A 17,035-nucleotide genomic window follows, 5' to 3' on the forward strand; every position below is an offset into this window, starting at 1 on the left:
GTTTGTACCCACCTCATATATATCATCACTGGCCTCAACTTTTACCCATTCTGTATCAAGTGCATCTGGAGTTGAAACTTTGTCAGGTGACGAATAACGAAGAGTTTCTGGATAAACTAAAGGGAGGTGCTGTGCGAGAAGTGCTAATCCTCCTTGCTGAGTGAAAACTTGAAGCGGTGTTGGTAATCCAGGGTGAGACAGATACTGCTCTTCAGCTTTTTGAGGCTCATCTGAGAAATACAATTTAGACTTTAATATATGACCATCGATATCACAGTTATCTCTAGCTTCCTGTTAATACATAAATGTTATTTTTGAAGTAGATTTTATTCTTCTAGCAATATCTTGTTCTAATTCTCCAAAATTTTATCAACCAATCCACACACACTCTTACATGGCTAGTTACTAGGTTGTGTCTGCATAATGGAAGTGTAAGATTGAAAAAGATCTGCAAAACTAAAATGAAATAAGATTTATTAGATTTTGTCACATACAAGTGATTATGAGAATTTTTTAAAAATTGAAATGTTCCCTGTTAAGAGTCTCTAGCATATTAATACTACACTAATGTAATAGATATTTCACTTCTCACACATTTCTAATAGTTATCATTCAAGTCATCAAGAAATGAATAATATAAGCATAAGATGCTGGGGGACCTCAATTCTATGTTCCTAGATTTTACATTTTCCTACATTATACACCCAATCTTCAGTCACAATACAGACAATGTTACAAAATTTTCTGCATTTTAAATTTTTCCCACAGTTGAAGTTTTTTCACCTTGGTCACCTGTAAAATCAAGGTTCCACTGTACAAGGTTTTTATATGAAAGCAAACCAATACGACATACATTATACAACTAATACGAGGGAGAGTCAAATGAAAACTGCAAAAGTGCCATTAAAAATCTTGTTTTCTTTCTAGGCATTTGGAAATTTGCAGACACAGTCCATGACGTCTTTCCGAGCTGTAGTACGAAGCAGTGCCGGTAGGCGGGGTTGGATGTAACAGCTGATTCAAGATGGCAGCACCACTATGCAGTTGCACCAAGCAGGAACAGCGTGGAGTTATTCGATTTTTATGGAGTGAAGGTGTGAAACTGGTTGATATTCATCGGAGAATGCAGACGAAGTATGGAGATGTCTGTCACAGCGGCAAGTCTATGATTGGTGCAAGAAATTCGCAGAAGGTACGACTTTATTGACTGAGGCTCCCCTTCCGGGTCAGGCTCATCGAGCTGTGACAGAGGAGTCCATAGCCGCAGCAGATCGGCTTATTCAGAAAAACCGGCATGTCACCCTGGATGAAATGGCTTCCTTGCTGAATATGAGCTTCGGTTCAGTACAACACATAGTGCATGACAAACTCCGATACAGAAAAGTGTCCGCCAGGTGGGTTCCTCGACAGCTGACACAAACTGAAAGTCCGTCGGGTTGATGCATGTCAAGAGCTGCTGAGGCGTTATGAAGAAGAGGGTGAGGATTTTCTAGCTCACATTGTCACCGGGATGAAAGTTGGGTGCACCATTTTCAACCGGAGACTAAACGTGCAAACAAAGAATGGCGACATTCGTCTTCGCCAAAACCAAAGAAGTTTCGCAGCCAGCCCTCTGCAGGGAAAGTCATGTTGACTTTATTCTGGGATAAGAAAGGTCCTATTCTGGAACACTACATGCCCCCACGTACGACAGTGACTAGTGCCATCTACACAGACCTTCTCAAGAACCATTCGAGGCCAGTGATATGCACAAAGCGAAGGGGATTGCTGAGTGCAGGTGTTTTGCTTCAACATGATAACGCCTGTCCTCATTCTGCTCGAAAACCATCGATGACCTATGCTTCAAGTGCCTACCACATCCACCATACTCACCAGATTTGGCACCATCTGATTTCCACATCTTTGGTCCATTAAAGGAGCACTTTGGAGGGCAGAGGTTCAAGTCTGATGAAGACGTCCAATCGGCAGTACAAGAGTGGCTACACAGTCAACCAAACAAATTTTTCTCACGAGGTATCAAAGCACTACCTATCCGATGGCATAAGTGCATTGAACTGGGAGGGAACTATATAGAAAAATAATGTACAATCAAACATTATCCCGCATTAAAATAGTGGAAAAAAATGAATTGCGGTTTTCATTTGATTCTCCCTCGTAAATATGCACTTTTATGTACAGGGTGAATAATTTTAAAAAGGATACTTTTTGACAAACTTTATGTAAAGAGCAAAAAAAAAAAAAAATTACCTTTCATGTCACCAGCCTTCCCACTGTGACTGAGTGTCAGAGTGATGCAAGGATTGCTGAGGGACTCTCCCTGTTCTTCAAGAATGGCCAACAGCTGACCCACTGTCAGTTGGTTCGGAAGAGTCATTCCAGGATACATTGGATGCTGAAAGAACTGATGGGGGAGCGAAAGGCCAGACAGGAAAGTGGGTGAGGAACTTTCCCCCGTGCGGTTCTTTTTCAGGCCACTCCTGCTCACTGTGGAGGCATTTTTAGCATCTTTGACGCGTTTATCCTTTGCACTTACTCCAGCTGCAACCGACAGCTGGTCTACCAAACCAAGGCCTATTTCCCACAGTTCCTTCTTTCCTGTGTTCTTGTTTTCTGTAGTCTTTGCTTCACCAAGAAGAGGGAGCAGACTTCCTGAAACTATATAATAGATGCATCATTAGAAACACATTTTAAAAATAATGAGACTATTTAGCATAGCATAAAATAATAAATTTCTTATCTTAGTTGCCTTTTGGAGAAAGCTGCAAAAAGAATTGGTCTAAAATTAAGATTAAAATCTAATTTCTGATAATAATACTGACCTTAGTTTTAATATATTTCAGCATTCATGATGGACTGTGTTCAAAATACCTGGAGCATAACCTACTTTTATCATGTTGCATACTTCACTGAACACTAACTCATTTCGAGAAGGGCCACTGCCTCAATTTTCTGTAGGTCAATGGTTTCTTGAAAGCAAATGGTACCATGTCAGAAAGGAAGGATGAGCTTTTTTCCCATTACCTTCCTGCCTACCTGGCCTTCCTTTTTAAGAGAACTATGCTTTGCAACTTACAGCAGCAGATTATAAATTCCACAATAATGCAATACCGCCTGCATTCCAGAAGCTATCGACCGATGCAAATTAATAGGGTGTTAGTGAAATATGCAACTGGGAAAAGGTACATTTAGGTACATTTCATTTCAACAGTTTAAAATATTTACGAATCCATAAACAAATATTATTTTCTGTGATATTGATAAATATACTATTATAATATTTATGGATACCAATAGACAATATTCTACTAATCCAATATCAAATTGTAAATGTTCCATCAAAAACCTGAGTGAATCAATAATTTCCATCAATGCCTGTATCCAGGTGATTGCTTAAAGAAAGAATAAAAATACAGAATTACATCTTTACATCATATTCATAAAAGTAACAAAATAGCAGGCTCTTGTCCCAAGTTACAGGTTACTTATTGTAAATACCAGTGGTAAAATTACCTGCATATTACAAATAAAGCAATATGTCTCTATTAGCCAAAAGTGATAGTATGCTATCCCTATGAAATTCATCTTTGACATGTCAATAAAAAAATCATACATAAAATAGCCACAGAAATAATCCATTTACTACTTACAGATTGAGTCTATGTTTTCAAGTGTTGATGTGACATTTTACATTCAGACTTCACTGGTATCACCCACTTTGGTGACTCTCCAGTATTGTCAAAATTGAAACACTAAAAATTGCAACTATATCCACATCTACAGAATCATAGAACTTAAGACCTTCTGTAAACAAAAGCACATGTACCTTAACAGTGTTGCCAACTTATGAAAATAAAATAATCCACATAGCCACAAGGTGTAAAGACATTACATTTGTCAAACGACGTGGAATAAGCAGTGTTTCACTGATGACCTGTTGGAAGTTGATGTACGTATGTAAAGAATGAAAATCAAAATGTACATCTTGCCTGGTGGTCGACTTTCGGAATCACCACCAAAGTGCCCTGGTTCGAATCCCGGCATGGGTGTTATTGTGGGTGTCCCTTCATCAATTTCATCTGACGATCACTCATCCTCATCTTCGAGATTAGCCAAAAATGGAAGAAAAGCGACGCTAAATAACAAAAAATAAAATACAAAATACAACTAATGACAAATGTGTCTGTCACAACGTGGTCGATCTACATCTCAATGCCACATGTTCCAGAGTGTACCTCAACGTGTCTAAAGATACATCATCCAAAATACACACCCATATGTCCTTGTCATCCCGTTCGAAAATGCTGGTTCATGCAACAAAAACACCAAGGGAAACTAAAACTGCAACTTAGTGAAGAATTGTCCCTGGCAAAAAAAAGTGGGGAAAGAAGATGGTACGATACACAAATATTTTGAGGCAGTCACATTTTCTTGTACCCTACATATGAGGTGCATCCAAGTTCTAAGGTCTCCTATTTTTTTTTCATGAATATAACTAGTTATAAACGGGAGAGTTGTTTGACATGAAGCTACCATTCTTGAAGGCTGATGAGGCCAGATGGCAGCACGTTCTGGATCATAGGAAGCTAGTGGCGCTGTCTAGCGACAGGTGTGTTTTCGATACTGGAAATATCACCGTTTACATAGGAGGAACAGCGTGTTATTATCCATTTTCTTCACCTGTATAAAGAAACAACCATTGATATTCATCTTCAATTGACTGAGACAAGCTGTGGTGGTGTCATGGACATAAAAAATATGCGACATTTCAAGGAAGACCAAACGCCTTGTGAAGACAAACCAAAAGAGTCTAGGCTACAAAACAGCAACCAGTTACCGCCATTGCTGAGAAAATTATGTTTGAGGACAGAAAAGTCTTTAAACTCACACATTGTTATGCTAAGGGTAGCTCAGTGATGGGTACAAGCTATGAAGCTCTTTGAGGACCAAGTTGCTTCAAGATTTCGAGAGAAACGGCCGGAAAAGGCTGCAGCTGTGTTCTTTCATCAGGACAACGCACCTCGTCATCAGGTAGCCATTGTTCACACATTTTTCACGGAAAACAAATTTCAAGTGATTCCACATGCTCCATCCATACTCACCTGACCTCGCAATTTTTGGCTATTCCCTGCACACAAGGACAGTCTGCATCGTCACACATTTCCAAGCCATTCCGCTCTTACAATCAGCGATGATTTTTTAAGTATACAAAACAGACTCCTAAAGAAGCGTTTGCAAAGGACATGCTATCGTGGTGCCTGCGTTGTAAAAAATGTGTACGTCTAGAGGGAGATTATGTTGAGAATTGACGACAGTTTCAGCTTTCTGAGGTGAGTATATTTTTCAGAATAAATTAGGAGACCTTAGAACTTGAATGCACCTCGTTCAAAATAAAATGCACATTTGGGGGTAAATTTGTAAATATCACTTCTTTCTCTCCCTTATAGAGAGGTGTTCCTTTTAATTCAACCTTCCCCACGGCCTGCCCTCACACGACTCTCCCTCCTTCACCCGCAAAAGTATTCCGGAGTGTGAACACCTCTGGATTATAGATCGGTTCCTCTGCGTGATGGCCACGGCATTCACGAACAGCTGACGTGGAGTGATACGTTACTCGAATTGAGACGGTTTGTTTACAGAGGGTCGTAAGGTTCGTGATTCAGACTTTAACTATGATCTCAAAAAATATATTACTGCCACATACAAGTCTTATCAGTTAAACATTCTATATAAATGAATCATCACCACACAACAAATTTAGGGCTGAGCAGATACTACTTGCTGATTTCCAACAACAGTGATGATTGAAAATTTTAACAAAAGCTGTTCAAATATTGTTTAATATTCCACTCCAATCATATGCATCAATTTACCAGAGTTCTGCTTTAAAATATTCAAGGATACATCAGAATATTAAAATTCCTGTTGTGTAATTACAAAATGCAGTTTTTTACACAGCACAGGTACAAAATAAATGTAAACTTCGAATGTTGCATATGAATTCCAGGATAATTAGATTCTGTGAAAGTGTTGCGTAGCATTTTTGTGGAACCCACAGACTAAAAAGGATCAGCCGTACCAGTAAATTAATTTCAACCAATACTTTCCAATATCAATACCACTGTTATCAGTTCAGCCCTAAACAAATCTCGAAGAAAATTATTACTACATAGTGAATATTGCCAAAACTCTCAGCTTGTACCTTACCTGAAATATGCTTGATTAAATCAGCACATGTCATTTGCGTGTTGACATACAACAGCTGATGATGGTGGCCAACTCCGTACTTAGGATGGTGGGCTGAGGTTGGTGCTGCAATGTTGCTCTTCTGGAGTGGAACGTTGGCTTTGATGAACACAAAATGCTTCTCATTTTCCAACAAAAGCTGAAGAACCAGCCGTCGAGTGAATCCAGATATTCCATGCAAAAAGGTGACATCTGTAAAATATTTAAGTTTTATCATTTTGGGTGAAACTAACAAAACCTTGTTGAATATAACAACATTAATAGAGAAAATATGCTTTTGATATTTATGTTTATATTAGGACCGAACTCTATATATTCTTGTATACTACACTGCAGCAATTATAACTGATAGAACATTAGTAAAATTGATGTCAGATTTTATGTTCCTGGATTTTACATAATAAATTACAGAATAACTAATTTAAGTGATTAGCTTTCACTTACTTCTATTAGTGGTTCCAGCACATGATTGTCTTTGTTGTCACTTGAAGAAGACTGTTGAAATACTGTGAATATTGTGTCTAAAACCAAATGTGGCAGAACCACTAATAGTGAAAAAAAATCCTCTTATTCTTTTCCCACCAGAAAATCATGATTGTGTGAGTATACATGTACTTTTTCTAATTCAGCAACAAGAGTTTGCTTCTATGCTTCATGATGGACTGCAAGGCTTATGTGGGCTGTGTGATTTGTTGCAGTATGAATGAATGAATGATTTATTTTACTTCGCATTTCTACCACTTTTGGCTAATTGCGAAGATGAGGATGAATGGTGATGAGATGAAGATTGATTTGGTGCTTTAAGTTCACTTTATGCACAGTAAGGCTAATCGGGACTGGACCTAAAGTTTAAAGAGGGATCCGAACCACTATGTGCCTCCACCGGGAATCGAACCCAGGACAAAACATTTAATAATCAAGGGGTTCCTATTTCTTGAGTGTAAAACAACTGTTTTTGACTCATAAAAAAAAATCAGACAATTTTTAATATGTACACAGTATTGTGCAGAAAGTCCTATATAACCAGTACAATGTCTGCAGTGGTGCAAGAGTCTTCTTTTATAGCACATAGTGTCCGAGCAGACGAAAAAATTTGGGACATGGATTGAAAGGAATGGACTTTCCCGACTAAATTGGGTGTCTGATAGCCTTGCATCAAGTGTTATAAAACTAAAATTGCCAAATATTGCAGACTGCAGAATTCTGGAGCTCATTCATTTGTGCAAGAACAAAATCTAAATTCTTGCAAAATTTGAAAAATCATCAACGTTATTTTCATAGGTTTCTATACGTTCAAATCAAAATGTTTCATGGCTCGAGCTTGGGTACGAGCTTGCCTTGATTACACTGCGCCATTGGGAGGCCGAAATAGATGAAGGGACAATCAAACACATATCGACAACACACAACACAAGTCCCACTGAGAATTATACTGGCCATGGGTCAAGATGCCAGAGCCTAGATAGTCTGCAAAATGCAGTCCACAGTGTACTACATGAAAGTGAGGTTGACATTTGTGTGTCGTGAGAAAGGGTTACCCCTTTGTTGCTGTATTTTTTATTTTTATGATGCCATACTCTTTGGCAGGTTCTGGAAGGAAAGGAAAAGTGTAAATTTGTTGTCACTGGTTTTTGTGTTTAAACCAAAATGAGGGATTCTCTGTACTGAAAACATCAGGAATGAGAAGATATGATGGTTAATTGCCTTGATGTCTTTCTGTACAACCAGGGTTGTGATGTAAATATCCAGTTGCACAAACATGCAGGTTAGGTGTTCTATGAGTTCACAGTGGATGCACAGATATTTGTCACATGAAGTGATACTGTTTTAGAATGTATTCCTTAGAAGCAATGCGTAAATATTTTCTTTTCAGGAAGAATGCTTCACTTGAAGTCTTCTAGTTTACAGGTTGTGAATACATGCTATCCGATAAGACATGCCCTATGAAGCATAAATAATGTTCATATTTTATATTTTCCAGCTTTTGTGGATGGTTATGTACTGCAGTTGCTAGAGAACATCAATATCGAAAGATGTTCAAGTGAAGGAATGGTATAAATTTTTTTTTTAAAAAAAGCAACAAATTGTGGAGTTAGCATGCTTGACAAAAGGACAAATTTCACAGTAAAGATGACATTTGTTGAAAAAAAAAAGATGAACCATCAATTGTTCTCTGACTTGTTTCTTTCCTTGAAGAATTTCAAAGTTTGGTGTAAGTCAACTTTATAACTTAATGCTCAGATAGGCTATCGGGACTAAACCTATAGTTAAAGTGGGATCCAAACCACTGTGCAATCGGTCTCCACCAGGATCAAACCTAGAGCCCCTTCCTTGATGAGAAGGTGACTATTACCACTAAGCCATTGTGAAGGTTCTTCTTTCAAGAAGTTACTTCAGCAGATATTCCATGACACTTCACTAGGATATGGATGAAGGGACAATCAAAAACGGACTCATATGGCTGTGGATCCAGAAGCCATAGCCTCGTTAGTCTTCAAAAATGCAGTGCAGGGCGTATGACATGGAAGAAAGGTTGGCAATTGAGCGACTTTAGAGAAGGTCTTCCCTTACATCGCTTATTATGTGTAGGAAAATGGAGCAAAATAATTATATTGACCCGTTTTGTACAGTAAAATTAAGTACTTAAATTTAATGCTTTATTAATAAATTTAGCTCCCTTGCTCCCAAGGCAATGAAAAATGAGAATTATTTCTGGACCTTACATTTATTATACATTCCTTAGGCACAAGACTATACCCACGGTTCAACTGTACTCCAATGCAACTATACAGTATCATCATGCATATACTGAAAGTACTCATACATTAACATAAAAGATAATGAAAAATTAAAATAATTGTCACTTTGTTATGAAATTCATTATTGGCATATATTTTTTTTTTAAATTCCAGTACACTTGGACTCAGCATTTTGTGTAACTCTCACAACACAAACAACTCTAGAAAGGCACTGGGATATTACTGCAGTGATTAACTGATATTTTCCACACACCAATGACATGCGATACAGATGCAATATTAACATGGCAGTCACAATTTATATATACATAGTTAGCTGTCAGTACAATTAGGTTACAAGTAAACAGTTTGTAAGTAAATAAATGCTGTTCTGACTTTCTTTGATGATACAATTACTTCATACTTACTTTGATGAACTATCTTCTGCTGTTTAATCACTTGACACAAAACCGATGAGAGAAGCTGCTGGTTTGCTGGATGACACCAACAACAGCGAGAGAAGAACTTGATGGCAGATGTTTCCAACTCTGAATATTCTTCACTATTAACTTCACACCTAAAAAAAAAAGTTTAAGAGAATTATTTGTGTGTTACTGATCAACATGTTTAAGTATGTTCAAGTAACCATATTAAAGAGAGTAAAATACATCACCAATTATTAACATACAAAACTTTTTCTGTTGCTATATGAAAAATTTCAATGTTACAATTAGTTTCTCAGCAAAGCATGAATAGCAATACAAGAAGTTAACGATAATGAAACTAAAATTAGGGATGGGAGAGATTAATTGGTAAAGGCTAATATATGCATATATGAGTGTATTGGCAAAATTATTGATAATTTTGCTGATCCAATATGCTTGCAATAGCCTGTAATTTAATGCAAAATTAGGCCATTTTGTTAATTTTTAAGAACAAAAATATATATAAATGCCATTGTTTTGTAAGGCAAAGGACTAAATACGCAATTTATTTTTCAAACACAAAACTCATTTCAGCCACTTGGTTTCGTATATTAATTAGGGAGGTTAACAAATAATTTATATTCAAGGAACATTTGCAATTTTATATTGGATTAATAGAATATTGGTTACCAGTATTGTTTCATTTCATATTACTACTTTATCAGTATCGGCAAAGGAATCAATCCTCTGTAGCCAAATGGTTAGCAACCTCACTTTTTGTGCAAGTCATCTTGGATGTGATTCCTGGTGGGAGCCCATAAAATTTTGGCATTGGCTCAACATCCTGAGAACATTTGGGGAGCTACTAGAAAAGAAGTAGCAGGCTCCAGTTTCGAATGCTAGAAAACTGTGGGGATGGGATTTTGTGCACCTACCACACATCACCCAATGAAAAGCCATCGGAAGGCCCTGGCCCTTAGAGGGCTGTTGCATCAAGGATTTTAGCTTCTTAAGTTTTTCTTATCAGTATAGGCAGAAATTCCATCAGCCCATCCCTACTAAAATGCTTTGAAGGCTACAAAACTGAATGAAACAATGATGGTAACACAGTGTTTATGCCAGTATTAACCCTTAAAGGATGGGCGGTGACACGGGTGTCACAGCAGATATTTCCCCTAAGGACAGCTTGTGACACCGGTGTCACAAGCAGCTTTTTCTCACAGTATGTAACTTTTTTTAACATAATGTAACTTGGATAATGATCGGAGATACGTTTTGAGTTCTGCATGAGTCTAGAGGTATGTAATTAACAATTAGTAAAGTTTAATTTCATTGTTACTATATAGTTACGATTCATTTTCATTGGTTTCGAAAACATCTCTTCTTTCTCAATTTTGGTGTTTCAAAACACACTTTTGGCAATAGAACTATGACCTTCCGACAGTCCTGGTGTCAAAAGTACAGGCGGGGCAGAGGGAGGATGAATGGGGGAGGCAGCAGGGAAAGAAGGTCAAAAGCCTCCAGGTGCCAACAAAGGGTTGGAAAACAGCCGACTGCTCTTTGCTGTTTCACAAAACTGTGCCGTAGGATTACAAAGGAAGTATTGTTGAATGATTTGCCTTGTTTCTGTCGGTCATGCTATTTTTAATACCTTGTGTCACGTGTTTACTTAGGTAAGTTGCCACGGAGGGTATGACAGACTAACAAAGCGAGTTAGACGAATTGAAATTATTTGAGTTTGAACTTTCGTTCAGTGTGTGTGTTCCCCAGCTTGTGGCGTGTGACCAGTGGCGAGCTGTGGCATTGAGGCTTTTTTCTCTCCTCCAACAAGAGTAAAGTGCGTAAAAGATGGCAAGAGACCCTTCTTGTCACTGAGTGAAATTGATAATGAGTTATTAGGTACAGATTGGGAAGGGGGAGATGAATACATCGCCGACCTGATGACTGTGGGGAGTGACTCCAGTTACAATGAGGGGATTCGGGGTGGATCTTCGGACGACGAAAGCGAGCCTGCTCCTGATGACTTGACCTGACAAACACCAACTGGACGGCAACAACAGTTCACTACCCTACCATTTACAGGTAACCATGAATGCAAATTCATCTCCCCTTGACTTCTTCCAACTACTGTTCACAGACGCACTTTTCCGTCTACTGGTTGTGGAATCCTAAAGATACTATGACCAGCATGTTGCAAAACATGGGACAAAAAGACAAGCAACTCCTTTTACGATCCAATACTTCTTTTCCATTCTTCTGGCTCTGGCGATGGGACATCACAGAGTAGACAGAATCAAAGACTATTGGGCACATGACGGACTGTGGCCAGAATGCAATGTTCCCCTCTGCACCTTATGATTCCAAAAGTACCATGCCCGGTAGGAGGTACATGGCAGGCAGGTGGGGTCAAGGTAAGATAACAAATTACTTTTTGTAGCTTCGAATTTTTTTGCTCTATATTGAAAAATATTATTTTTCTCCCAAAAGTATTACAAAAAAGTGCGTAAATGTTTCTACATCAATGACAAACATACCAGGCATTATGCGGGTACCTTTTGGAAATTCACGTCCTGGCATAGCCTGAGGGGTCTGATGAATTTCAAATTTTGTGTAAAAAATTAGTTACTTTCCCTTTTTCTTCTTCTTCTAAAGGGTTCTGATGAATTTCATTGTGTAAAAAAATAGTTACTTTCCATTTTTTCTTCTTCATCTAAATAATTATGGAAAATTATTTTTTTCTAGCACGATTATAGCCCAAAGTATAGTGAACAAATCAAGGTATCATTTGTACCTCTAACGTTCTTAGTTCCGGAAATATAAAATTTCATTTCGAAGCATGAAGATATTTAAAATACCTGGAAAATCAGCCTCGGCATCTAAGGGTTAAATAAGTATAAATGAAGACCAGAAATGCATGGAACGCTTTTCTTTTATTCAATATGTCAGAAGTCCTTAGTTTTTGTGTTTGCAAGAAAATCAAATGCCACATACCTGCTTTGAAATGTATAGTCCTTTCCATCTGATTTCGGCTGAGAACTGCATAGTAGAGAGAGCAAAGGCAGCCAAAACTTGGAACCTTCTTCAGAGCCCAACCAATCACGCATTCTACCTTCTGAGCATATTTCAGCAAAGAAATTCAAAACAACTGCCATTGTTTCAATAGTAAGAACAGGTAAACCATCTGAAATTACACATAAAATATATATTAACATGAGCAAGTTTCACACAGGTCTTATATTACACTACCTACAAATTTCTCTCACACTTCCCCACAATACAAAGACTGGTACCCTAAATGCATACATATACTGACGTAACACACACAGATTTTTTTTTTTTTAAATCCATAATCATTTAATTTAACTGATTGATTGATTGATTTAGTTTATTTTACTTCACGTTTTGTGCCTCTTGGCTAATTTGCGAAGATGGGGATGAGTGGTGAAATGATGAAATTGATGAATGGACATTCACAAACAACCAAGCCCGACTGGGATTCGAACCCGGGACCCTTGGCATCGCAGCGCGATGTATTTAATTTAACTTTCCAGATTACAGTACAGTGTGGCCAAAAAGTCCCTTTACACTCGAACTACAGTAACTGCTTGTAACAATGTAATTCACCAGCCCCTTATCCTTGGCTGCCTCGAAGTCCGAACCTTACGACACCAGACAATGCCCTGTGGGGTATCACAATCACACGTCAGGAAGAAGCGGCACGTGGACAATGATGCTCTGCAGGCAAGTGTGCTTAAAGCCTTCCAGCTTGTGACGCTGCAGTTGCTAAAGTGGATGAGTAGGAGGACATGGAGGCGTATCAAGCTGTGCAGGGATCATGGAGGTGCACATACGGATGTTTTGGACAACTAACTGTAAATATTATTAATGTAGGGATGAAATAAGTGGAGGTGTAAAGGGACTTTCTGGCCACCCTGTACAATGATGCACTACAATACTTATCCTGTATTCAAAGTATTTCTAACCATATGGTCATGAAAATTGTATAATCAAGGTTTCACAGTACAAATTTTCAATTTGCATGAGTTTGTGTGCTGAGAAACTGGTTATTAAATATATCCGTGAAAACAGAATGGGATATCTGATCTGTTCACTCAAATGTAGTGTTGACAGGTCAAGGACTTAATTTTTTTTAGCACTGCCCCTGTTGGCCGGGATTCAAACTTGGGACTGCTGGTGTCATAGCATACTGTACTAACCACTCTGCCAAAGAGGTTGGCAGTTATGATAATAGCAGCAAATGGTACGTATATATTTCAGGGCAAAAATAAAGTTTATGGTGTATCTTTTTCACATTGAATTGTACTGACACAAATGTTTGACAATAGTACTCACACTGCATCTGCACTGCCAGCCTTCAACTTAAATTAGATTTAATTGACCCACTGACCCCACCTCCTCCCTCCCATACTGGCAAAGAATATAAATGTGGTAATTAATGCCCTTTCTTTCACTCAACCATATACATAAAATTATACATGATTACAGAGGCTGATATGCTTCCATATAGACAACTTTGAAGTGTTCATGCACCTATGACAGACTGCCTTTCCACCACTGGTTGTATTCGATGTGATGACCAGCACTCTTGATGATTGCCCAACAGTGCAGTTTTCACTGGAGAAGACCTCGTTGCAGGTGTACACGGGGTTATATCATTCCACTCTTGTTGGGCTGCCTTCCAGAGGCCGGAAATCGTGTGCACCTTACAAGAAGAAAGGCGGTGTTTCAGAAGCCCAAATGCGCAGTAATCCATGGGGCTGGCATTGAGACACTTCACAGGGATGTAGGAAAAGGGAATAGCATGAATCCTGGTACTAGCTTCCATCCGTCTGTAGAAGACCAGCGATGATTTGGCTGTGTGACTCGGCACCTTTTCCTGATGCAGCTCCACATGGTTGGTATCCACCAGTGGTGTTAGCTTCACTGGAGTCCGTTTCAGGTGTGGCTTCGTTGGTGAAACACAGTCTGGGGGCGGTCGTGCTGTATATCGTCGCACTATGGCATTCACATTGGAGCGTCCAACAATAAATTTGTGTTCATGCACTGTTTAACTATGCTGGAACAACTGAAGTGTGCATCGGTAAATGCTACAATGTATGTAGCCTTCCCAGAAGTGATTCACTTTCGGTGCCATTACACTTCCACCAACACAACTACTTTGCTAGCCGACACAAAACATACGACTGTCTCAGTGGTGAAACTTTCACGTATCTGCTCTGCGCCTGCTCCGTAATGTTCCCTTGCAATCTTGTCTAAATGGAAGCGTATCAGCCTCTGTATATTAAACTCAAAGTACATGTACCATGTATTAATTTCACATATGCCCCCCCCCCCCCCACACACACACTGCACTCATTCATACAAGTCTCAACATGCTGAATACAGTGGAACCTCGATTTTACGTTTTTCAGGGGACCACATTGAAAGAACTTAAAATGTGGGAAAATGTAGAATCAGGGAAAATTTTACAGCATTTTGCTCAAGAGGGACCAGGAAGATTGAATGTACAATGCGGGAAAATATACAACCAGGGAACGTAAAATCGGGGTTGTACTATATAGCACACAAAATACAAAATATGAAATATAAAATGCCAAATCTAAAATAGGATTCAAATAACTACAAGGTATTTTAAGGATTCATTCACTTGCACATGGCTTTCAGTCTGCTTGACGGGGGAAGATCTAAAGAGTACTTTGAAAAGAGTGGTGAATACGTCTGCTGAAGAAAGTGACTGAGTATACTGTTCTAGTGCTTTCTGGCAACTGATTCCACTGCCTTGAAGGCAATATGGAGAAAGAGTTGCAGAAGAAGTTTGATTTGAGGATAGGGATAGAGAGAGATGAGGAGGAATTTTGTACAACTTAGGGAGATGAGGAGGAGATTTTGTACAACTATGTATTCAAAAAAATGAACTTACCATGTCTACTTTGTGTTTGGCTGCTTGTTTGTTTTCCATTAACTTTGTCAGCATCTGTCAATCTTACAGCACCAGACATCCTTGCTGAAGCACATGAAAGTACTCGTTTTCTCAAAGTAGTCCTGTTGTACCCTTGTTTCTTTATGCTTCTATGAAGATTCTCACTATTGCAGAACTCTAAAAAAGAAAATGAGAATCAATCATGAGTAACAATGTATCCAAGAAGAGTTTAATAATTTATCAACTTCAGTATGGTTTGAGAGATTTGAGAATAACCTGTAATACCAAATAAGGTACTGTTAGGAAACGAGTTATGTTATCCGTATTTGAAAGCTGAATAAAAACATAATTCTTGCACATAACATGGAATTAATATTTATGTAAGAACTAAATTTTGATGATGTAAAGTTATTTTAACTTCAACTGAACTAGCAGGGAACATTAAAAGCTTCTCGGAAAAATAATAAATTTCATATTAACCTGCCACCAATACTGGGATCCTCCCACTGATTGATTATCCCTACTACACCTAAGCCTCTGAAGATGAAGAGAGATGTCAGCACTTGAAAGTTTGAAAGCACTTTCAAAACTAGTCTGGTTGGTAATAATCAGTATTTCAAACTGAATCATAGTTTTGTTCACAACAAATGTAAACCCAACCTCTCCATTTGTAGAAAATTTCTCATTGTTATATAAATGAAAAGTAAAATGAGCAAACCATTTTGAACTGGGAAAAAAAGGTTTAAAGTAGTACAATTCCAGTGTATTTTGCAGTGATAAGTAGACCTCGGAGTTTAGGTTTTTAACCTATTTTTTTCCTTTGCAGGTAAATAAGAAATAACAAGTTATGCCAGAGTTTCATTAAAAAATGCAACAACTGATGAAGTTTTATAGTGCCTAAAATAACCTATTTTGCTTGTTAGAACCTATTTTATGTATATGTGCCTAAATCAAAACTTTTTTAAGTTTTTTTTTATATATATATATATATATATCACTCAGAGGTACTTGCTCTGTTTGGTGATGGAAATTCAATGACTAACATGTTTGAAACATACTCTCTGTCGATTTCCCTCCTCGAAGACCATGCCATTTTTTTCAAAGCTCTAACCAAAGCAAAATATCTGGCGCCACTGCACAGTCCAAAGTGCAAACGTCTGATGGTCTTGCTCACTTTCGCATAAGTTCGATGCTCTGTGGCATTCAGGCGTTGCGAATTAAAGTTTCAGAATTGAAATTTGCACTACTGACTATGTTTCTGTTAAAAGATCATTTTCATCATATAAGATGACCTTCACAGAAAAAGGTAAGAGTCTGACTATGAAAAAAAAATTGTTATGTAGTCATGATGGGCACTCAAGAACAATGATAAAATTCAAGTATAATTCCCGGGTTTCAAGATGAACTTCCAAAAATACAAGGGTAGACGCAGATGTTTTCCCTACTTCAAGCTTTTGTATTACTGCCTCACACCACCCACACACAGACACACACCAATATATTACTAATATAGAGGGTCTGTGCTATTTCAATGTATCCAAAAAGTCTAGTTCAGTTCATTGAAATGGTGTGTGTATATATATATATATATATATACACAGGAATAGGGTTAGAAATGGTGCCAGAAGGGCGGATAAATACAAATAATGAAGGAGACAGTAAACACTTAGTCTCCTTCATTATTTGTA

At 38.1% G+C, this 17,035-nt stretch overlaps 1 protein-coding gene across 1 annotated transcript in view; it reads right to left on the reverse strand.

Moving 5' to 3' along the window:
- Window positions 1-17,035, reverse strand: part of LOC145985596 (dual E2 ubiquitin-conjugating enzyme/E3 ubiquitin-protein ligase BIRC6-like) — a 241,336-nt gene that overhangs the window by 30,560 nt on the left and 193,741 nt on the right. Inside the window, exons 45-50 of the mRNA XM_083119666.1 lie at window positions 15,348-15,524; window positions 12,398-12,587; window positions 9,410-9,558; window positions 6,205-6,435; window positions 2,248-2,655; window positions 13-230 (exon numbers count right to left, since the gene is read on the reverse strand). Of these exons, the coding sequence (XP_082975792.1) occupies window positions 13-230; window positions 2,248-2,655; window positions 6,205-6,435; window positions 9,410-9,558; window positions 12,398-12,587; window positions 15,348-15,524 (1,373 nt within the window). The remainder of the gene's footprint in view (window positions 1-12; window positions 231-2,247; window positions 2,656-6,204; window positions 6,436-9,409; window positions 9,559-12,397; window positions 12,588-15,347; window positions 15,525-17,035) is intronic.

Source organism: Lepisma saccharinum, chromosome 3 (assembly GCF_977018435.1).
Source record: "Lepisma saccharinum chromosome 3, izLepSacc3.1, whole genome shotgun sequence".
In the NCBI taxonomy this organism is placed as follows: domain Eukaryota; kingdom Metazoa; phylum Arthropoda; class Insecta; order Zygentoma; family Lepismatidae; genus Lepisma; species Lepisma saccharinum.